At 36.0% G+C, this 24,537-nt stretch overlaps 2 protein-coding genes across 4 annotated transcripts in view; one reads left to right on the forward strand and one right to left on the reverse strand.

The window, feature by feature from the left end:
• Positions 1-24,537, reverse strand: part of LOC126814453 (uncharacterized) — a 50,653-nt gene that overhangs the window by 9,979 nt on the left and 16,137 nt on the right. The window contains exon 1 of one of the 3 annotated variants that reach the window (XM_050539594.2): positions 997-1,080. The exons of the other annotated variants lie outside the window; for them this stretch is intronic. The gene's annotated coding sequence lies outside the window, so the exon portion shown is untranslated. Of the gene's footprint in view, positions 1-996; positions 1,081-24,537 lie in introns of those variants that run through there. 3 annotated transcript variants of the gene reach the window in all.
• Positions 1,227-24,537, forward strand: part of LOC126814443 (transcription factor 25) — a 28,809-nt gene continuing 5,498 nt past the window's right edge. Inside the window, exons 1-15 of the mRNA XM_050539570.1 lie at positions 1,227-1,561; positions 6,322-6,579; positions 7,030-7,157; positions 9,110-9,175; positions 9,473-9,558; positions 11,242-11,372; positions 11,932-12,031; positions 13,171-13,264; positions 15,668-15,760; positions 15,992-16,202; positions 18,325-18,443; positions 20,170-20,328; positions 21,014-21,104; positions 21,455-21,534; positions 22,365-22,440. Of these exons, the coding sequence (XP_050395527.1) occupies positions 1,379-1,561; positions 6,322-6,579; positions 7,030-7,157; positions 9,110-9,175; positions 9,473-9,558; positions 11,242-11,372; positions 11,932-12,031; positions 13,171-13,264; positions 15,668-15,760; positions 15,992-16,202; positions 18,325-18,443; positions 20,170-20,328; positions 21,014-21,104; positions 21,455-21,534; positions 22,365-22,440 (1,875 nt within the window). The 5' untranslated portion in view covers positions 1,227-1,378. The remainder of the gene's footprint in view (positions 1,562-6,321; positions 6,580-7,029; positions 7,158-9,109; positions 9,176-9,472; positions 9,559-11,241; positions 11,373-11,931; positions 12,032-13,170; positions 13,265-15,667; positions 15,761-15,991; positions 16,203-18,324; positions 18,444-20,169; positions 20,329-21,013; positions 21,105-21,454; positions 21,535-22,364; positions 22,441-24,537) is intronic.

Raw genomic sequence — 24,537 nt, forward strand, 5'->3', positions numbered from 1 at the left:
ACAATATTTGAAAAATTATATTTTACGATATATGACTATCAGGATATTTTATATATTAAAGTAGCTAAGTCTCTAACTCAGTATCATCCAAAGTCTTCGACATTGAAAACTTGAATTATTTGTCAATTTAAATCAACATTGATGTTTTGATCCTACAGGGAAAAGATGGGCTTCTGATATCCAATATCTCAGACAAAATAAACATTTTACCATTGGTACATGAATCGTGTACCATAATGCGTCTCAGTCCCATTTGTAACAAGGGACTCGAAGAACGAGGCTAGACATATTCCACAAATCATGTCAAACAGTGACGGCATATTCTTATATGGAGAGCATGCACAATAAATACTATGTAGACTGGATAATAACCAGACGCTAGAGATTGCCATTGGATTGAGACTTCTGGCATATTTCGCCGAACATAACTGATTTGAAATTAGAGTAATAACGGAAACGATTGAATGTAAATCAGTTTATATACATTCATATTACATTATCATATGCGTTGCGACCCATTTGTGTCAATTTCTAGGTCCCAAATATTAGCGATTTAGCTCCTTTAATAAATGGGAAATAACCTATTACTATAATTATTTGAAGCCATTCATAAAATAAAAATGGCAATCTCCCACTCCCAGACCTTACATCTTTTTAACCGTTGTTGCAATGGGCATAGACTAATTACAACACAATTGAATTTGAATAGAGATGAATGTACAGGTGTCAGGTCAGATGTCAGATGGTGAACATCTCATTGAATCATTCAGTCATTGACATTTTGATCATTTCCACCCTACATTTCAGTTCTTTAAAATCCAAGAACTGCAATGTGGAGTCATGTATCATCCGCACATTTAAAAGTTTGTCATTCAAATTGTTTTATCATGCAGGCTATAACACTCAACACGATGTTTAACAAATAGACCATGGTATGACACATTAGATATTTTTATATCATTAACGCAAACTAATCATACAATTTTGATTGTTCACCTGTTTGTTGTTATTGACATTCGTTTGTCATGGGCGCAGACATATTGATAAGTATGCAGTTAATGTTTGTATTTAAAAATAAAATGAATTCACTGGAACAAGGTTTATTCTATTCGTCCCCTATACCACTCAAAGTGTCATTGTAATAGCTTTTGTATTTTATCTAATGATCTTTGCTCTATAAAATCGTTATTTTAAAAAAAAAATCTACTCAACAGATACGGAGTAAATCATGATATACTTCCTGTTGGGAAGCAGACAGCTTTAATTTCTTATCAGCATGCAATAAAATAAGATTGTAATACCCTTTAAGTATATTTAAGATACACAAGATACGAGGAACATTTAAAAAGCAGAGACTTTATTTAATTTTAACACAATTATGTCCACTAAAGCTTTGAGACGACTACAAAATGAAGACCCATTACAAGAAATCTTGAAAAAAGTTGGAGGGGAACAGCAAGGAGAATCAAATGATGATGATGAAACTCTGGGCGCTCCATCAGTATCTAAATCCAAGAAAAACAAAAAGAAAAAATCAGCACAGATCAATCGATTTGAATTGGTAATTTATTTGTGTGATTTGTTCTATCCTGATGGATAGATCTTACTTCCTTAGCCAATATGGCTCCCCAGTCTCAGTGGCTCTCCCTCCCTGTAGTATCATTCAGCCCAGGGGCGTAAATGGGGAAGGGGGGGGGGGGCAGCGAAAAAAATAGTCGGTCGCAAAATAAGTGCAGTCAATCTCAAAATAAGTGCTCACTGAATCAATGAGGTAAACAAACAATGCCAAGATAGAAGGAAAAATCCCAAATTTTATGTATTTGCGTGAATCCGTGCGCCTAAATTGCATACATCACACGCTACTCACCTAAAACTTTAGTATAAAATAACCTTGTCAACTTATCATGTTTGAAAAAATGTTTTTTACCCTTATTTTGTTGTGAGTTGGTCTAAGAAAAATAAAACCCAGGGAGAAAAATACTAAAATAGTCGGTCTCAAAATAAGTGCAGACACTGCAGTCAGTCTCAAAATTATGCATCGGCGACTGACGAAATGAAATAATGAGTTAAACAAACAATGCCAGAATAGAAGGGAAAAATCTCGAATACTTAATATATTTGCACCTAAATTTCTTACGTCACATATAGTCGGTCTCAAAATAAGTGCTCACTGCAGTCGGTCTCAGACTAAATGAATTAATGAGGTAAACAATGCCAAAATAGAAGGGAAAAATTTGGAGTGCACCTAAATTACAATGGTATAGTATAAAATAACCTAGTCAACTTGTCATGTTTGGAAAAAAACTTCCCTGTTATGAGTATGCTGGTCCAAGAAATTGAGAGAGCTTGTTACGATTTTGATAACTTAAATTATATTATTGATTGTCATACGAATAACATTAGTCGAACAGTTGGTAAGAAATTATCGGAAGCATAGTTTGTTTCAGAAATACGTAAAAAAATCTTTAAATTATGAAATGTTAAGGCGATCTATTGAACTTGAGAATTTCTACTTTTTGCATATTTAATCCCAATAGGAATTTAAAACGTATTTTACTCATGTTATAAGTGTTTTCTGAACATCAGAATTCTGCAAAACCTTTCCCCAGACCCCAAAGTCCAGTAAATGGCAGTTCAGAGACCAAGTAAGCGCCCCCGTGAGACAAAGTCCCCTCAGGCCCAGTCACAAAAAATTAAAAGCTCAGTTGCATAATCTAAATTTTTTTTTCGCGCCTACGGCACTCAATTCTATTGTGTCATTATTCTTCAACTCTCCTGTCTTATACAATCTCATCACTATCATATTTACAGTTACAGTTAGTAGTACCACTAGTGAGTTGGGCGACAGACTGTACAATTACTATTTCTACTCTCACAAAACAGGCGAAATTGTCGGACGGGCCTCAAGATTCGTTCCCATTTCTTATCCTCTCTTTAAGGAGAATTTGATGCCATTTGTCATGACATAGATTAAAATTTTTCAGGCCCAGTCCTCAAAAATTAAAAGGTCAGTTACATATCTGAATTATTTTTGCGTCTGCGCCGGTAAATTCCATTATGACATCATTCTTTCACTCCTCCGTGATCTTATACTGCCTCAGCACTATCATATTCAGCACGGTTATAGTGAACTGCCCAGTAAGTAGTACCGCTGGTGCTTGGTACGTGGGGCGTCAGACTGTACAAATGTTCTGACAACTCTTGCAAAACAGGCGGAATTGACAGGGGCAGATTTCGAGATTCTGTCCCATTGACTCCTATTTCTGGTTCTTTGTTCACAAGAATTTGCTCCCAGCAATGACCTCAAATGCCAGGTTATTGATTCAATTTTTCAGAATTTTCTCAGGTTGCGTAGTGTGATAGCCAATTTAATAATAAAATCAATAACAATCATCATATACTATTCAAAAAAAGTAGGGGATATTTGATTTTTAAGTGTTATTAAAGTCACCTAATGAAACTGACGAAGAAACAAATGACAAAATGAAATGAAGTTCACATTCATCGATTTATTCCAAATGATCGTTAGACTAAGTAAGGCACAGACTGACCATTATAAGGGTAAAATGATAACCCGGGGTCAAACAGCAAAGTTACCACAGCATCACAACCAAGTCTGTAACGGGTAAATCCTCCTCTGTTTGCCAAACAAGCATTGATCCGACGTGGCATACTCCTAATGAGACGTCTAAGGTCATTTTGGTCCAGATTGTCCCATTCCTGTTGCAACGCAGCAGCAAGTTCTTGGACATTGGCAGGACGTTGTTGACGTTGACGTAACCTCTGTCCAAGCATGTCCCAGACATGCTCGATGGGGGAGAGGTCGGGACTCAGTGCTGGCCAAGGTAATGTGGTGATGTTCTGTTGTTGGAGGTAACCTGTAACGATCCTGGCCCTGTGACATCTTGCGTTGTCATCCTGGAAGATGAAACGGCGGCCATGACGTCGTGCGAACGGCACGCCCTGCAACAACATGTAAAGCCGTTCTTCCAGCAACAGTGATGCCTCCCCACACCATAACAGAACCACCCCCAAATCGATCATGTCTGATGACGTTAACGTCTTGGAAGCGCTCGTTTCGACGACGCCACACCCTCCTACGTCTGTCCAAAAAATCAACAGTGAACCTTGACTCATCTGAAAACATCACATTGCTCCAGCGTCGATTATCCCAGTGTTGACGATCCCTACACCAACGACGTCTTGCCTGAATGTGATGATCTCTCAAACAAGGGATCACGCGAGGACGTCGGGCGCGAAGGTGACCCCTATGCAGTCGATTCCGAATCGTCTGGCCACTCACTCTCACACCAGTGTCTGTTTGAAGACGAGCGCTGATCTGATTTGCTGTGATGACACGATTTCTCAAGGCCAAGGTACGGATAAATCGATCCTGGGCTTGAGTTGTCGCCCTTGGTCGACCTGAGCGTGGTCTGTCCTGTACAGATTGTGTATCACGGTATCTGGACCATAGCCTGCTTATGACATACTGAGAAACATTCATCGTCCGCGCCACAACCGCCTGTGTTGTGCCGATCTGTAGCATGCCAAGGGCACGTAACCTTTCATTTTGGGTAAGCCGACGCATATCAAAATTTGTTTTCTGGTCACTAAAACAATTAAACTGATGTTTCCACCCTGGGATTCAATGCCACAATGACTGTAACATTCAAAGTCAGAGTCGTGCAAATCTTGGGTTGGACCCCCATGATGATCCCAAGCATCACCTGCATTCCATGCGGTAGCAATTGGTGCGTTTGGGCGTCACATGTAACTGGAAATGTTTCTTCTGTTAGGTTCTATAGTGACTTTTTTCGTAGTCATTTGCATATTTTAGTATTATGCCCCCAAAATCAAATATCCCCTACTTTTTTTGAATAGTATATTATATGACATAAACTTTATGTCAACTTGAATACATCTGCTTTCCGACGAGATAACGATCGGCGAACAACTATATAGGCAATACAATTTATGTTCTACCGGGACGCCCAGTGTTACAGCCAGTATTTTGTTGACATTCATTGCAGGTTGTGATTGTGGATGGCGCCCTAGATTTGGAACCGCCCCACCCCCATCCCCAGCTTCCAGATCAGCTACTGGTCCCTAGAAAACTTTCATCTGTGGTGCTTGGCCTCTGACTGCGTCCCTCGTATTAGGGACATATGCATCAGTCGGTCACATTTTTTCTAAACACCCACCCAAACAAAATCTTTATGTACACCCCTGGTATCATTATAGAACAGACATAAACGAAATATGCAACCTACTCTAGATCAGAGAAAGGGTGACAACCAGGGTTCATCTTAACCTTTTTGCTACCATCCTTATAGAAATGGTTCTGTTGGGTGCATTTTTCACCCCTCGGAAAGATTGCAATCTGCGTGTCAGTGTTGCGCAGTAGGGATTAATAAAATTAATGTGCCCAAATGTCAAGGGACTGATGCCCTTCCAATGCCTAGCCATGTGTTGTGAGAATCAACTGTGTGTGATCATACTTTTCTTTCTGTATCGCCTTTCTCGTATTTGTACTACTAAACCGTTTTATTAAAACAAATTAAACTAACACAGTGATCCATGGTGAATACCTATGGCAATATATTAGATTCAAAATTCTAACAAGCTGTCGTCTAATTTCTAACTTCTGTTCATGTCATTTCCGGCTTCTATTCATGTAATTTCTAACTTCTATTCATGTAATTTCTAAATTAAGACAATGTATAATCCAATTTCTTTATTTGTTCAGTGTAAATTTTAATTCTGTTTCATCTTATTTCTATTATTAAGATGAAAAATTTGTACTTCATTGTAGCTTTACATGTTAATCATCAACGTCGAACAAATTTAGAATTTTGATACTTCTACCTAGCAACCATCATTATGACGCCGTTTGGTGTTGCCACCGTGTGCTCAATTTGGCGATTGAGCACCTGATTGGGACGATTATGTTGATACAAACGACTTGCTCTTTGTCAGGTTGAATGGTTTGGCGTAGGGTTCTAGCAGTGGGAAGAAACTGGAGGACCTGAAGAAAGCCCACGAGGTTGCACAGGCGACCTTACTCCTCGTCAGGTATAACCGGGGAATCGATGCTGAAATTGAAAACAACATCCAACTACTACTTGAGATTTTATGTGGGTAACATCATGGCCAGTTGTGTACATAATAAATTTTGCCTCGACAATTATGTCCATTCTGACAATTATATGTTTCCCAGGTAAACAGTTGTCCGCGATATCAATCTCAGTATAACGAACGAGCGTGTACTAAATTAAAGAAGAAAACAAAATCATGAACCATGCTTTTATTGATATTTTTTAGTTGAACAAAAGTGATAACATTGATGATATTACCAATGCTGATTTAGAAGAATTATTAAGAGAAGAAGAAGAATTATTAAGAGAAGAAGATGATTTGAAAGGAGTAGATCCGACAACAGAAAATACTGCAATTGATAAACTAGAAAAGGAAGGAATCCCTGAAAATTATCAAAAGAAAAAAAAGAAAAAGAAAAGAAAGAAAGGAAAAGAAAACAAACCAGAAGCAACGGAGACAGCGAGGGGAAACGAAAATGGTGAAGTGAGTTGGTTATATTCTTTTTTTCTTGAAGTGATGGCACAATTAGATTGTTGTAATAACAAAACTAGCACATGGATGGTCTAAGACAATTCAAATCACTTGCATACCATCCCTGTAACTGTGCAATGCTTTTGAGACTGACAGTCTCAGATTTGAATACTAGTAGTAAATGAGTGGAAAGAAAGAAAAATGATATTCAGCTTTATACAAAATGGGTTTTTTGGGGGACTAACACTTGAGCCTGGAAATAAGGATGTGTCACAGACATTGTCAGACACCATTCATGCTTTGTCAGACACAATCCCTCTCTGGACTTGTCCAAATACTTTACTCTACACCTCTCCCCCCCCCCCTCCCCACATTACTCAAACTATTATTAAATTAGCCATCTAACTTCAGATTTTATAACCATATAAAAGTACCATATATGTAAATACCATGTAATTATAGGTAGAAGATGAGATTGATGCTAGTTTACGTGAAGTAAATCAACTATTAGGTGACATAGGTACAGCTGGTGATTATACAACATCACAAATAACATATACCATGAAAGCTTTACTAAGTGTTGAACACAAGTAAGTCAGTAGTAATTAACCAGAGCTCTCATAAAAGCACTTAAAACGTAATACAGTGCTAAAAATTGTCATGGTTTTTTTTAAACAATAATAAGTTTTGCTTATCTAAGATAAACAAAATATGCATAAAATTAACTGTGAGTCCCGTCAATAGTGAGAGCCCTAAAATGTCATTCTTCGACAGCAAGTCTCAGAAATCACTGCGCGAAAAAAACTGATGGGGTATAAAGTGTGGCTTTACAAAAGCTTGGGTCAGTGTCAAGGTTGACACCCGAACACAGGCATGATTACCGAAGCCATTGCCCAAAGGTTTGGTTGTCATCATAGTACCACGCTTGCTATTGACCCTGTTAATCACTGACTACACTCAGCTGGACTATGTTCTGTTACAGTCTTTTCATTATTATACGCCCACATTGAAATGTGGTCGTATATTGTTGTCGCCCCCGTCCGTCTGTCCGTCCGTCTGACGTCCACAAGCAATTGTGGACGCTCTATAGGCTAAAGTTAATATCTGATTGACTTTAAATTTATACACAGTGTTTAAGGTCATGAGATGAAGAATCCTATTGATTTTCAGCGAATTTTGATAATTACTGCCAGAGTTATGACCCTTGATCACTTCAAAAAATCTTGTGGACGCTCTACAGGTCAAAGTTAATATCCGATTGTCTTTAAATTTATACACAGTGTTTAAGGTCATGAGACGAAGAAGCCTATTGATTATCAGCGATTTCCGATAATTACTGTCAGAGTTGTGGCCCTTGATCACTTTGAAAAATCTTGTGGACGCTCTAGAGGCTAGCGTTAATATCAGATTGACTTTAAATTTATACACAGTGTTTAAAGTCATGAGACGAAGAAGCCTATTGATTTTCAGCGAATTCCGATAATTACTGTCCGAGTTATGGCCCTTGATCACTTTGAAAAATCTTGTGGACGCTCTAGAGGCTAAAGTTAATATCCGATTGACTTTAAATTTATACACAGTGTTTAAGGTCATGCGACGAAAAAGCCTATTGATTATCAGCGATTTCCGATAATTACTGCCAGAGTTATGGCCCTTGATCACTTTGAAAAATCGTGTGGATGCTCTAGAGGCTAAAGTAAATGTCCGATTGACTTTAAATTGTTACTCAGTGTTTAAGGTCTCGAGACGAACAAGTATATTGATTTTCAATGAATCTTTATGACTTGAACAGCTAAATCCATGATGTTATAAGTTTCGTATACTAAACGTTAGCATGGGGCGAAACTTTATAAAAACCAAACAAATTCTAATGGTTTTCTGATAATCAGTGGTGTGTTTTCATTGCATCGCAATATATTTAAAGGAGCTAATTCTCTAAAACAATATTTTCCATAATATTCGAAATTAAAAACACGAATTAGAATTCAATATTGATCAATTTCAATCAATTGCCGTGAAACTATGGGATCCTAAAATCCAATATTTAAGACACAATTAACATTTTATAATCAGAACACAAGTCGTGTACTGACGTGTACCCTATGGTTTCGGGTGCCATTTTGTAATGAACAGATAAAAACATAGTCTACAACACAATGTGGAAGTAATTGGTAAAGGCTGATTCACGGACGACAAAATAATGATTTAAAAAATGTGTAGAATGCACTAAGCAGACGTATATGACTGCCGTTCAATTTCAACTGTTCATGTATTTCACAGATCATAATTGATTAGAAATTATAATATTTTTTTCAAAAATTGAATATAAATCACTTTACATGCATTCATATTAAATTAATATGTCCTTTTAGAACCATTTTTGTCTATTTCAAGGTTGAAAAATAGAACCATATGCCCTTTAAAAATAATGATGACATTGTTTATAAGAAAATATTATCTGCAGTTTGAAATATATTTTTTGGATAGTTAAATGTTTGCTATCTACATGCTTTCATTATTATGATCTAATCTAATTTGTCAGAAATTTAAACCCAGACAATGAGATGAGAAGAATATTTGGTTCCAGAGTAATACAAGCTGAACAGAGGTAAATTTAGATTATGAAAAAGATGAAAAGAAAATACTCAACCATTATAAGAATTAGAGCTTTTGGGGGGGCGGGGGGAGTTTATTTCCTATTTGATTTGTCATACTTGATATTTTAAAGTTATGTTATCAGTAGTATGAATTGCTTATCATAATACATATAGGAAAATTATGTATGAACTGTACATTATAATTTCTTTTTATATCCTATTCTTGGATTTTAGTGAGAATAATTACTTCTGCATATTTTAAATTTTCTGTTCCTCAAGATAAACCCAAATATTCTTTTTTGTTGCAGACGGAATCGAAATAGACAGCGTATACATCAGAGAACAACCAGATTAGCCCAGCCTAAAGATACATGGGCCCCTTATTCTAAAACAGGTATTTATTATCAATGAAGAATGTAGTTGACTATTAAATTGGTTTGTCTGTGTCTGTTTGTCCGTGGTTGATGCTGAGCATTTTCTGCTTAGGCTAAGCAGAGGAGAGCAATTTCGTTTGTCAAAACTTTGGGACACAATAACTGTGCTTCTAATTCAATTGAGGTAGATTGTTCAAACTTGGGAGTAGATGTTCGTCAGGTAAATGGTTTGACTGAGTTCGATATTGAACACTTTTCACCTAAGCTAAGGAGAACAGGGAATATGATAAGCGGTATTGCATCACAGTTTGCTAAACAAAAACGACGCAAGTGCGAATCAAATATTAATTTGATTAGCAGAAAGTTATCAAATTTAAGGGAATCTGCGAATCAAGTTTCTTGTCCTAAATTAAGCGTACGGACATTTTAATCGCTTTGATGTCGGTCGACGAGATTAAAAGTAGTCAAAGATTAGTCAATAAACTTATCGTAAGCTAACTTTTTAACAGTCATTCAGTTCACGATCTAACTAAAAATTAGTACAAACGTTAAATTTTGATAAATATAGAAGCTCGATAATTATTCACAAAACAATAATTTTTATCTGTAACCATTTCCCTTTGTGTTCCCATCTGGCATCCCATTTGCCATCACACAACATTTTAATCATTTTCCATTCACTGAACAATAAAATATTCCGTAGGCTATAATCACTCGAAAAATGTATCCACCCGAATCGCGCACTGTTATTAGCTATACAGATCAGTTTAATTTTTATTCGTTTAACAAACTACTTTGCGACTAAAATGGCACTTGGTTCATTTTGGCAGGGAAAAGGTCACATGGACAAAAAACAACAACGTGGCAACAATGCATGCATTGCATACGGGTGTCGATGCTACAATGTAATTTTTAAAATACCGTTTTATAATGAAAACAATCAATGTTTCGACAGATATTTTGCTTTCATTTTCTGCCATGTAAATGAAGACACGTAATTTTGGAGGAATATTACTGGCGTAAATTTGAAGCAGGTACTCTTTCACTCTATCGTATTACGAAAACGTAAATTTGAATACTCTACGGCAATTGAATATGAAAAATAGTGAGGTGTGCCTATTTTTTATTATTTTTTTGTATTCAGAACACAATATGCTACATTGGCTAACATAAAACTATTCATAGTTTAAGTCTATTAAAGGTGACGAAAGTCTGCCATACACCGAGACATTAATTGTAGGCCAAACCGGTAGAAATTATGGCCCACAGGTATTGTTCAATTCGATACCGTGAAAATTTACTTATTTATTATTCAATCAAGAGGAACTCAATCAATTTTCAGATTGATTAGTACTTTTTTTTTTTAAAACATCCAATAACTGCTGATCAATTTATTTTTCTTATCATATACCCTGAAGGAGAAGTAATTTTATTGGTTGAGACTTTAGAACACAACTACTCTGCTTCTAATTGAGGCAGAGCAATGAAACTTGGTGTAAGTGTGATAATCAGCAATTTCTGCTTAGGTTATGCAGAGTGCTAAACAATTTGATTGCTAGATGCTTTATAAAAAAGATAATGTGAAGTAAGTAATTATGAATATCTTCTTGTTATATCTTCTTGTTAACATATACCTGAAGAAAAACTATTATAGATGCAGACTGAGCACATTATTTATTTACTGTTAATTATTTATTTTACAGGTTTATCTATGAGTTTGTTAGAAAACAGAAGAGGTTATCAATATTTTGATTTTGATCATAATTCTGCCTACCAGGAAGTTCAGTTTCTATTTTTAGATGCTGTTGAGTCACTTAATCCTCAAGACATTGTTGTAAGTAAAAATGTTATCACTGGGGTTCTAAATCCATTTTGAAACAAACTGGCCAGTAGCCAGAATTATGTCACTAGAAGTTATTGTGAACTTCAGAAAAATGGGTCAGTAAACTCTCATTTCCTTATAAGACATAAAGAGGTAGATTTCACAAATTAAAAACACTTATATGGATATACTACTTCTGAATTTATTAACATGCTACGTTTCGATACACATATAGATATCGTTATCAAGCAAATAATTATCTGTATGTGTATCGAAACGTAGCATGTTAATAGATTCAGAAGTAGTATATCCATATAAGTGTTTTTAATTTAAAAACTCTCATTTCCTTTAATATTCTACAAAAAATAGTTCTTGATAATTTTTAATGTACCAAACCACATTCTGAATGTGCTAATATGTATTATTACCACAAAAAAAGAAAAAAAAGAACAGGTCTGCTAAATCTTTCCATATTTAATTCACATACCAGCTTTCTGTGTAATTAAAACGGAAAACATTAAAAAAATTCTGATTTCTAAATATTCTTTGAAAAATATATTGTTTATTTCAGAATCTTCTTCATTTGCATCCATATCATATTGGTGGACTTATACAACTGAGTGAAATATTCCGTATGAGTGAAGATATGGCTGCTGCTGCAGAATTGATAGGTAAACTTAAAGGACAACATTGGTGCCAGTCATTATCATATATGTGATAGAACTGGTTAAACACGTTCCAAATATTATTTTATCACAGAGATCATTGCTACGATAGATGTGGAATCAATGTTTCAACAATCGGAAGTGACGAACGCAAAAGGAAAACACGAGTTATCCCTCTATATAACTAATTGAAGTGACGGGTGCTAACAGGTACACGGGCGAATTTCTGCCCACTAATAATTCCTTCGAAGACCAAAAGTTGTTGTGTGAGACTGTGAAAGGATATCTGACAATTCATAAAAAAAATTGACTGTCACTAGATAAGAGAACATGAAAGAAAAATAGAAAAAGTCCGTGCATTACCATGTTTTTATAAGGATAGAATGAATAAACACCCGTGAATGTACAGACTGTTTCTATTTTTCTCGTGTTCTCTTATCTAATGACATGCAATTACTTTTTTGAATTGTCAGATATACTCTTACAGTCTCGTATAACAACATTTGGTCTTCAAAGGAATTATTAGTTAGCAGAAATTCGCCCATCTATCTGTTATCACTCGTCACTTCAATCAGTTATATAGAGGGATAACTCGTGTTTTCCTTTTGCGTTCGTCATTTCCGATTGTTGCAGCATTGATTACGCCTCTATCGTAGTAATGATCTCTGTGATAAAATAATATTTGGAACGTGTTTAACCAGTTCTATCACATACGTGATAATGACTGGCACCTATATTGTCCTTTAAAGCGTCAACATGCCAGAATAACGGTTAAATATGGTTAAAGGCCATATTCATACACAATCAATTGTTTTTATTCAAAAATATTTTGGTCAAAGTCTTATTGAGGATGACTAGTTATGGTCATATTGATCTCACACTGCCATCTTTATGTGTCTTACTCTTAGACAAGTAAAGTAACAATAACTCTTTTTCATGCAATTTAGCATATTCTTCTGCAAGGATTTGTTTATAGAAGGATGCATCATTACATTAAACTTCACCTGACAAGCTGTTGTTCTAGCCATATACACCCGTACTTACTAAAAATACTGGCCTTTTTATTTCTCTCAACTTCATGATGATAAATAATTTAAATGTTTTAATGCATTTCACTGAAGTATTGTAAATTTGATTCATTTTAGAAAAAGCCTTGTATGCATTTGAATGTGCCTTCCATCCATTGTTTAGTTTAACCAGTGGTAACTGTCGTTTAGATTATCGTAAACCAGAAAACAGGTACATGTATTTTTATATCTATTATATCTTACATATTTCACTAATAATACCGAACATAACCATCTATATATTATACTATTCAAAAAAAGTAGGGGATATTTGATTTTGGGGGCATAATACTAAAATATGCAAATGACTACGAAAAAAGTCACTATAGAACCTAACAGAAGAAACATTTCCAGTTACATGTGACACCCAAACGCACCAATAGCTACCGCATGGAATGCAGGTGATGCTTGGGATCATCATGGGGGGTCCAACCCAAGATTTGCACGACTCTGACTTTGAATGTTACAGTCATTGTGGCATTGAATTCCAGGGTGGAAACATCAGTTTAATTGTTTTAGTGACCAGAAAACAAATTTTGATATGCGTCGGCTTACCCAAAATGAAAGGTTACGTGCCCTTGTCATGCTACAGATCGGCACAACACAGGCGGTTGTGGCGCGGACGATGAATGTTTCTCAGTCTGTCATAAGCAGGCTATGGTCCAGATACCATGATACACAATCTGTACAGGACAGACCACGCTCAGGTCGACCAAGGGCGACAACTCAAGCCCAGGATCGATTTATCCGTACCTTGGCCTTGAGAAATCGTGTCATCACAGCAAATCAGATCAGCGCTCGTCTTCAAACAGACACTGGTGTGAGAGTGAGTGGCCAGACGATTCGGAATCGACTGCATAGGGGTCACCTTCGCGCCCGACGTCCTCGCATGATCCCTTGTTTGAGAGATCATCACATTCAGGCAAGACGTCGTTGGTGTAGGGATCGTCAACACTGGGATAATCGACGCTGGAGCAATGTGATGTTTTCAGATGAGTCAAGGTTCACTGTTGATTTTTTGGACAGACGTAGGAGGGTGTGGCGTCGTCGAAACGAGCGCTTCCAAGACGTTAACGTCATCAGACATGATCGATTTGGGGGTGGTTCTGTTATGGTGTGGGGAGGCATCACTGTTGCTGGAAGAACGGCTTTACATGTTGTTGCAGGGCGTGTTACAGGCCAGTACTACCGGGACAACATCTTGGCAGTCCATGTTGTGCCGTTCGCACGACGTCATGGCCGCCGTTTCATCTTCCAGGATGACAACGCAAGATGTCACAGGGCCAGGATCGTTACAGGTTACCTCCAACAACAGAACATCACCACATTACCTTGGCCAGCACTGAGTCCCGACCTCTCCCCCATCGAGCATGTCTGGGACATGCTTGGACAGAGGTTACGTCAACGTCAACAACGTCCTGCCAATGTCCAAGAACTTGCTGCTGCGTTGCAACAGGAATGGGACAATCTGGACCAAAATGACCTTAGACGTCTCATTAGGAGTATGCCACGTCGGATCAATGCTTGTTTGGCAAACAGAGGAGGATTTACCCGTTACTGACTTGGTTGTGATGCTGTGGTAACTTTGCTGTTTGACCCCGGGTATCATTTTACCCTTATAATGGTCAGTCTGTGCCTTACTTAGTCTAACGATCATTTGGAATAAATCGATGAATGTGAACTTCATTTCATTTTGTCATTTGTTTCTTCGTCAGTTTCATTAGGTGACTTTAATAACACTTAAAAATCAAATATCCCCTACTTTTTTTGAATAGTATATATATAGAGCTGTTATATGCTTTGATCGAAATATGGTTTGGAATAAATTAATAGTAATGTGTTTGTCAGCTACTAAATGCCACTTGAAGAAGCAGTCTGTCACTTCATTAATCTTTTAATGCATTTCATCAATTTCAACCAGCTGCGCACAATTTTATATGACCCATCCCCCACCCCACCTTCCTGTGAGGCATCTGTATAGCCAAATCATATCAGATTGAAATATTTGTTTAGAGACTGGTGAAGATGTCTTGAGTGCTAAGCTAAATTATCTTTAGATTTTATGTGTTTTCTTATACAAGGTTCGCACACTCCTTGAAACTCCTTGAAAATCCTGGAAAAATGAAAATGTGATTTCCAGTACTGGAAAATCCTGGAAAAACAAGATTACTCTTTGAAACTCCTGGAAAATTAACATTTGTTGTTTCGTGTGTTAGCTAACCTGTTTTTTCCGTGAGACTCACGAATTCGCGGCCCTTCTCCCGCACGGGAGGAAATTTCTCATGAAAAATGGTCATATGCCAATGCTACTTTTACTTTCCCAAAAGGAGAAACTCCCTTCCGTTTCATAAATCGACCTCATGATTTGTTGAAATGGACCGGAAACTTTTAATTCCGGTAATATGCCTGACAGCCCAATGTGTGTTTGTGATTGTTATTGTTTGGAATAAATAAATTATATTGTAATGGTAGCATGGTGCATGAGCAAACCTGATAGAGACCTGTACAAGGTTCTTTCCATTACAGTCATTTGAACAGAAAAGGAATGTAAAACTTACAACAACTTTTTTTTCAGGGGATTTTTTCTTTGCTTATATAAACATTTATTAAATGTTGGTCAGAAAGGTTGTTATAGAACTGCTTTGGAACTAAGTAAATTATTATTAAGGTGAGTTTTATCAAGTAATAGCATTCATTCAGATAACAATATTCTTTGCTGCACTAGATGATATAATTAAGCTCAAGAGAGTATATTTATAACTGTACAACCGAATAAAAAAAAAAATTTAACAATCGGAAACAGTGATTAATATTGAGGGTAACTTATAAAAATTACGTATTAATCTATATGAGTATAATGTATAACAATAACTTATAAATTTTCTATATTTTTGTGTAGTTTAGATGCAGATGATGATCCACTCTGTGTTTTACTGTGTATAGACTTCTATGCATTGAGATGTGAACAGTATGATTTTCTTATTAGACTATATCAGGAATGGGAAGCCCATAGAAATCTCTCGCAGTTACCAAATTTTGGATTTTCAATATCACTAGCCAAATTTCATTTAGCAAACACTGACGAGGATCTTGAAAAGGCTGATGAATTGGTAAGCATTTTTTAATTTTTTACACTGAAACTATGAAAGGATAGAACATCTTTTATGTGTGTAAAAACCAAAGTTTCTGTTGGATGCCTAAATTTATTTAATGAAAAGAAAATTTGACACTGTGTAACATAAAGGCATTATAGTTTCCAACACTAATTTAGAAAAGTATTAATTCTTTAAATGACATCTAGAAGCATGGTTAACTATTCATAACAAAACACAACACAAGGTATATATGGATATAACTACTTCTCTATGATTTAATAACGACGTTTTGTAACACATACAGGTCACGTTTTCAAGTTCATGATAAATATCCATCTAGTCGACCTATTTATACATATTTTGGCTTACACAAACTTAATTAATAATCAGAAGAAACCATTAAAATAATTAGAAGCACCTACAATAACAATAAATAATACAAACAATAATAATGACTAACCCTTTAGTAGGATAATAACAGATAATCGGTACCAAAGGACAACAACCAATCTTAATAGGGTTTCACCATATCACATCTTACTCAGACCAACATTAATAACCACAACTTAATAACTGTTAACTTAGAACTTGGCAGTAATAACGAAAATATAATATGTTACAAATAATAGAAAAAACACCTTCGAACCAGTATGCCAGCATGCCAACTTAATAGGGTTATACAAAATAAAATAAGAACTATAAGCATTTAATCAGATATCAGGCCACACTGCTCTAAATTGATACTTGATTGAAACCTGTATGTGTTTATGTATATAATTAATAGATATTAATTACACCAGGAGAACGAAAATATAAACAAGTAACAACCTGACATGAAGTAAACTACCATATTATATACTCTTTAAAAAAAGTAGGGGATATTGAAATGCAAAAACCTATAGGTTGCAATATGATAAATAGTCATGGACATCTGTCATGCTTTGAGATTATGTTCACAGATGAAGAACTTATCGCCCCAACAGAACCACTGAGCTGTACATGCGACACGCAATAGTGCTATACACGTGGGAGGGGTTCATTGTCAAATTTGACACTTCAAGGAAGGGTTGATGAAAACTGCCGTGTGCTGGTTTTTATCTATCCGTGTTTGCTTTCATATCGGTTCTTGCATAAGATTTACTGTTTAGCGTATCTTTGCTTTAGTGTGTTAGGTTTAATTTGATCGGGAGACGTGTTCGTCAACGTCAATGGACAACACTGCAAGAATTGGCCGTGGCACTGCAAGAGGAGTGGGTCAGATTGCCCCAAATCGTGATTGGACGGTTGATTAGGAGCATGCCACGACGAAATGCTGAATGTCTGAGGATTGGTGGAGCAATTACTCATTATTAAGACAAAATCAAAAACAACCATTTTCACTTTTGACGGTGTATCTCTTTGCGAGTGAAATGGGGCCCTCAGATAAGCTGCCCATTTGATCTGTTTATGTTCATGTGTAGGCAATTGGCCTGTTATTAACATACACTGGTTACCTCTAATAAAAACAGCAGTGCATTTCCACAGTTTTGTATTGTTTCTGAATATCCCCTACTTTTTTTGAAGAGTATATATAACTATACATATTAAGCATTAAAAAGTAACTACTAAATTGTTAATATATAATTAGCATGTAACCGTTAATGACGCGCAAAGTTCTAACAACACATAACACACAGAATTTAAACTATCAAGTCATCCCAAGCATTGGTTATAAATAGACCAGTGGCTCTATTAAAAGTCGGGTTGTGTCTACAGATTTCTATAGCTTCACGGATATGTAACTGTTTGCTGGACTTGATGTTTCTTGCTAGAATCTGTTTGTCTCGCCATTTTATAGTATGATTAGGGTTGTCCATAATATGCTGAGCTATTGCTGATCTATCTCCTTTCTTGATTGTAGTCGCCATTCGGTGTTCATTGGTTTCTTTTTATTATTAATTAAGTTTGTGTAAGCTAAAATATGTATAAATAGGCTGACTAGATGGATATTTATCATGAACTTGAAAACGTGACCTGTATGTGTTACAAAACGTCGTTATTAAATCATAGAGAAGTAATTATATCCATATATAACCTTGTGTTGTGTTTTGTTAAAAAAGTATTAACAATCCTTATTATGTTCTTTTTTCATATATAGTTACAGAAGAGTCTGATGATGTATCCAGGGGTTTTAATGCCAATGTTAGAGAAATGTGGTATAACACCAGATTTATCAGTAACTGGTCATACTTTCTTTCAACATTCTGCCCAAACTAGGTAAATATATGTCTAAAGATAAAGAGGTTTTCAAGAGGCAGATTACTTCTGGATTAATAAAAATACATTGGCAGGCAGCGTTACATACCAGTATACAAACATCATGTATAATATATAATTTTCCCCGCTTTGATTGGTTTATATTACAGTATTTTCCTATGGGGGGGTTAGATAGCCGAATGGTTAGTACATGCGCGTTATATAATATCAGAAGGTCTGTGATTAGTCAACTGGCGTGGTTTCGATTCGCTGGTTTACGTGACAAGGAGTAGAGTCACCTGTCCAACCTCGTGGGTTTTCTCCAGGTCCTCCGGTTACCTCCCATTGCTAAAGAGCCCTACGCGCAAGCGACTTATTGAATAAAACTAAACCTAGTTTGTGTCAAGTAGACGTTAAACCCCATTCTCTCCTCTCTCTAGTCGTAAACAATCCTACATTTCATCACTGAATGTCACCCCCCCCCACCACCTATGATGTCATCTGTGTGTTGCTATCTGTTCTTACACACCTTGGGATGTTATTTCCTTTGATCTCCCATGCATTTTATCAAACGTATTAACTTGTTGTGATGTCATCAGAGGGTATTATCTGATATCGATATATAGGTGATAGATTTTACATTGATGTCGGTTTGTGAGACAAATATTACCCTAATACATGTACCCACCGGCCTTGGGTTATTTCACATATCAACTTTCGGTTAGGGTAATATTTATCTCATATTATCCACTGAAATTATCACACACAAATAGACTTTCATATTTTTTGCAGAAATTAATTGGAAATCGTTGAGTTTTAAATACACTGTTGAGAACATTTGTCCTCAGATCAAACTAATTAATTTGGCAGGATATTCTTGCATATCATATTGTAGCAACATATTAATAAATATTAAGTTTTTCATGCTTTAATCTATGCTAAAATATACTCAAACTGATAATGTAACAATTGATAGGAAGACAATATCTAAATATCTACAGTAGGTAATTTGCAAGTTTGAATTCTATCTTATGATAAAGAGGTCCATCAACAGATTTTAACTAACACTTATGTGACGCTGTCTTATTTATATGGGTTGTAGACAAAACAGGTTTAAACCAAAAAGTCTCGAACATTTCGTCAAAACCACCTATTATGAAACTAAAAATATATATTAACATAAATTTGGACTGTTTTTCGGAAGGTTAAGATTAAAGCTAATTTTGGCCTTTTGGTTTAGGATCGTTCTGACCTTGTCTACAATATTGGGGGGATCACGTGGCTAAGTGGGTAAGACGCTGGCTCGCTAGCCTGGAGGTCGGGTGTTCGATCCCTGCATTGGCCGAGAAAGTTCATTCAGATTTTCCGGCGTGGTTTCCCCTTGTCAGTGATGCAGGATGGAGGGCCTGACAAGGACAGCTGTCTAGTCGTTCGGATGGGATGAAAAACCGAGGTCCCGTGTACGCATTGGCGTGCACGTAAAAGATCCCTTGGCAGTTGGAATTCGAGATAAGAGTAGGCTGTAGCGCTGCTGCCCGGGCAAAATTTCCCTCATAGCACACTGTATGGCGTATACCCGTCTTCATTAGCCCAGGTTTTGAGCAGAACAGTAGGATGTTAAACCCTATTTCATTTCATTTCATTTCTACAATATTGTATCAGAAGCTTTAATTGTAGCCTGATGTTACAGAGCTGTTACATTTAACTAAATATAATTCATAATATGCTGCATAATTATGTTTTTCAGTCAAACGGAATCATTAAAACAGCTTATTACACTATATGTACAGCGCACATTTTCTTGCTGGAAAGAACCTGAAGTGATTTCATGGTTAGAGAGAAATGTTAAACATGTATTAGAAAAAGTTGACAGTAAACAACCTTGTATAGAACAGTATAAACAACAGTAAGTAGTTTGGTCCCATTCCATTTAGGAATATAATGCTCTATTATTTCATATTATTATCAGTCTTGACCATTTTTAGTATTGCATGCCTGTGAACCACGTTCAGAGTGCTGTGCTTTCATTTTTAAATATTAGAAAAAGAGCCTTGAAGGGAGGTAACTCTTTCCATTTGTCTTTAGCACAATATTATCTCCCCTTAGACCACAAATCCAACCGATTTGTCACTTGTGCTTTAGCTATATTCTAGCCATTCTACTGAGCATTATGATGAAAATTCACCAATTTCTGATTAGATTCGTGCTAGAAATATTTGTTTTCCTTCTTACTTGAGGTGTTAGTAAATTTAACATAAATATGTGAATTTAGTGGTGTATGATAGCTCAATATCCAAATCTAGACTCTTTGTCTTCATTCAAAATTGTTAGAATATTAGTATTTGTCATTTTGAAGTACAAGGTTTATAAGCTGTATTCAAATGGTGCTGAATCATGGAATTTGACCGGAAAAAAACACGATTCGTATTCATTACATTTAAAAATGACCTAACACAAGATTGTCAAATCTTTTGTACATGTGCTGAAAGGCATTCCATTCGTACTCTGAAATAGATAGTTATAACCTAATGGCAAAATCTTCATATATTTGTGAAATATTATCAGGGTTTGTTTGGGTGTGTTTTTTTTAGACGATTAAGGCGATATCAAGGTACACCCAGAAATATATTAAGGCATATTATATTATCTGAAATAAAAGATGTCACAGCCAATTTACCTCCAGTAAGTTAACTACAATTCACATCTTTAATTACCTACAGTTCAGAAAATCAGACATCCATTGATATAACTGACAAACCTCTAATTTATTAAAATGACATTATGAGGAAATATTAAAGGGACTTCTCATGTTTCAGATATTACTATCTACCTCTTGTATCAGTGAAATATTATATATTTTCAAAACTACAAATGAAATATTGTTTTAAAACCATTTATCGTTCTAATTTAATCATTTGAATCTTGGTATTCTCAGAGAAAACTACTTTTTTATACTTTGGATATTAAGTTTAAAGTTTTAAAAAAAACAAACTTTGTTTGAAATTGCCAATGACATTAAATTATTTTAAAAGGAACTGGCCAATACACCTGTATTAAGTTATGATCCACTTCCGCCAGTAGATTCATTTGAAACTTACCAGAGACCAGGAAGGTAGGTTTATTAGTTTATCAAAATACAGTCAACTTCGCATATGTCGGAAGTGGACTGACAAATTTTATCCTAGTTAAGCGAAGATCCGAGTTATGTGCGAGTAGATAACTTCCGTTTTGTCGCCATCTTTGAAAAATGTCCTAAATTTGCCCAGAAAGTGTCTCGTACAGCAGACAGCAAGTTTCAAATTTTCCGGGAAAATCCTATTATTGCGTCGTGTCAAATAGGCTGATTTGAGTCAAAATGATAGAAGAAAGTATTTTGGGGCTCTGTGCATGGAATAGCTAACCATGTTTTAGACCATCGAGACGAAACTGACTTAGTCAAATTCTGAACATACTGCCGATCCAACTTAGGCGAAGGAAAAAAGCCGAAATTAGATTAAATGGACAGAACATTTTGATCCGAGTTGAGCAAAGATCTGACTTAGGAAATCTGACTTACGCACAGAAATTTAATAAGAAAAACGTGCAGGATCAAAGGGTCCAAACGATTTTATCCGAGTTGAGCAAAGATCCGACTTATACGAATCCGACTTATGCAACGTTTACTGTACAATCAAAAGTAATTAACCTTTCTTGAAAGTATAAGAATTATGTCTTTCTCAGATATATTATTCTTTAGATTCTAATGTAATACCCTAATCAGAGGGAAGGTGTTGAATTTCATTAATAAAATTGTCCCTACTGTTTTGTTGATTTCTTTTATAAAATTATAGTTTGAAAGCATGAATGAATAAATATGTTAACTGAATTCTATGAATAACAATTGAGACAACAAATATTAAACTAATGTCTCTTGATCAAACAATATTCAAAATTTTCTTTCAGGCCAACTCAAGCACAAGAAGCCAGTAATCCTCTTTCATTATTTCTAAGATCTCTTTTGCCAAATTTTAATGCAAATGTAAGTATGTACCACAATAAAAATCAACAATCTTAGTTTATAATAGTGGTTGGTAACTTCTCCATCATGTCCCAAATAACATATTATCTGCTCTTGACACAGACTGATGTAAACAGTATACACTAGTCTGATTACAGTAATAATAGCTTATAAGTAACCTCTGTCTCCATGTTATGTACCAGGCTATAAAAATGAGTTAAGCTATAGATAAAGCTGTGACCATTAAATTTGTTTAGTTATATTTTTCCTTCTTCAGTAAGTTAATATCTAACATACTTCAAGGGGTAGTGAGATATACTCAAAAGTATTTTTAAAAAAGGGTTATTAAAAAAAAAGATTTTGTCAAACTATTTACCTTGTTAAAGACAGTACTGGATCTAGGGGGGGCAAAGTCGGAAAATTTTGTCCCGGGCCCCCCCACAATTCTGGGTCATACTAATATTTTATCCTGGACGGAGTCGACCAGTACCTGGGCTGAGGGGGTGCGGATTGGGGCCCTGGGCAGTAAGGGATATTGGGAGCCCCGGGACTGGTAGGTACTAACAGATTTTCGGGGGCCCAGAGATCGGTTAGGCCCTAAAATTAACTAAATTACATAACTTAGAGGTTCTACCAATCAATAGGTCCTAGCCAGTTCCGGGGACCCCATCCCGCGATGTGATTGCTGGGGCCCAACCAGTCCCGGGAAATTAACGTAATCATAGTATAGTAGTTCAGACAGATCTGAACATGTTTCCTGCCTAAATTTTACGTCTTTTTATACGCCCACATTTTCATGTGGACGTATTATGCCGTCGCTCCTGTCCGTCCACAATTGTTTGTGGACTCTCTACAGGTCACAATTCTTATCCGATTTCGACGAAACTTGAAATATAGGTTTATCCCCAAAAGATCTCGGCTGCTTTCGATATTGGCATGTATCGGATCGAAACTTCATGGATTATGGCCCCTGTTTGTACGAAAAATCATGTTTTTAGCTTGTGGACCCTGTAGAGGGCACAATTTTTATCCGATTTTGTTGAAACTTGAAATGTAAGTTTATAACCCAAAGATCTCAGTTCCTTTCGATATTTGCGCATATCGGACAGTAACTTCCTGAATTATGGCCCCTGATTGTACGAAAAATCACGTTTTTAGCTTGTGGACCCTATAGAAGTCATAATTTTTATCCGATTTAAAAAAACGTTCTATTATATCACCGTTACACCCTAAGGATGACTGAGTTCGAATTTCTTGAAAATCGACCCAAAATTGACAGACAAAACGGCTGCCGTTCGTTCCCAAATAGCGTAAGAATATGGTATATCAAGGTTGTGGACCCTATAGGGGTCACAATTTTTATCCGATTTTGTTGAAACTTGAAATGTAAGTTTATAACCCAAAGATCTCGGTTCCTTTCGATATTCGTGCATATCGGAACGTAACTTCCAGAATTATGGCCCCTGATTGAACGAAAAATCACGTTTTTAGCTTGTGGACCCTATAGAAGTCATAATTTTTATCCGATTTAAAAAACCGTTCTATTATATCACCGTTACACCCTAAGGATGACTGAGTTCGAATTTCGTGAAAATCGGCCCAAAATTGACAGACAAAATGGCCGCCATTCGTTCCCAAATAGCGTAAGAATATGGTATATCAAGGTTGTGGACCGTATAGGGGTCACAATTTTTATCCAATTTTGTTGAAACTTGAAATATAAGTTTATAACCCAAAGATCTCGGTTCCTTTCGATATTCGTGCATATCGGACCGTAACTTCCTGAATTATGACCCCTGATTGTACGAAAAATCACGTTTTTAGCTTGTGGACCCTATAGAAGTCATAATTTTTATCCGATTTAAAAAAACGTTCTATTATATCACCGTTACACCCTAAGGATGACTGAGTTTGAATTTCGTGAAAATCGGCCCAAAATTGACAGACAAAATGGCCGCCGTTCGTTCTGGAATAGCATAAGAATATGTTATATCAAGGTTGTGGACCCTATAGAGGTCACAATTTTTATCCTGAATTATGGCCCCTGATTGTACGAAAAATTGCGTTTTTAGCTTGTGGATCCTATAGAGGTCATAATTTTTATCCGATTTAAAAAAC

Source organism: Patella vulgata, chromosome 3 (assembly GCF_932274485.2).
Source record: "Patella vulgata chromosome 3, xgPatVulg1.2, whole genome shotgun sequence".
Lineage (NCBI taxonomy): Eukaryota > Metazoa > Mollusca > Gastropoda > Patellidae > Patella > Patella vulgata.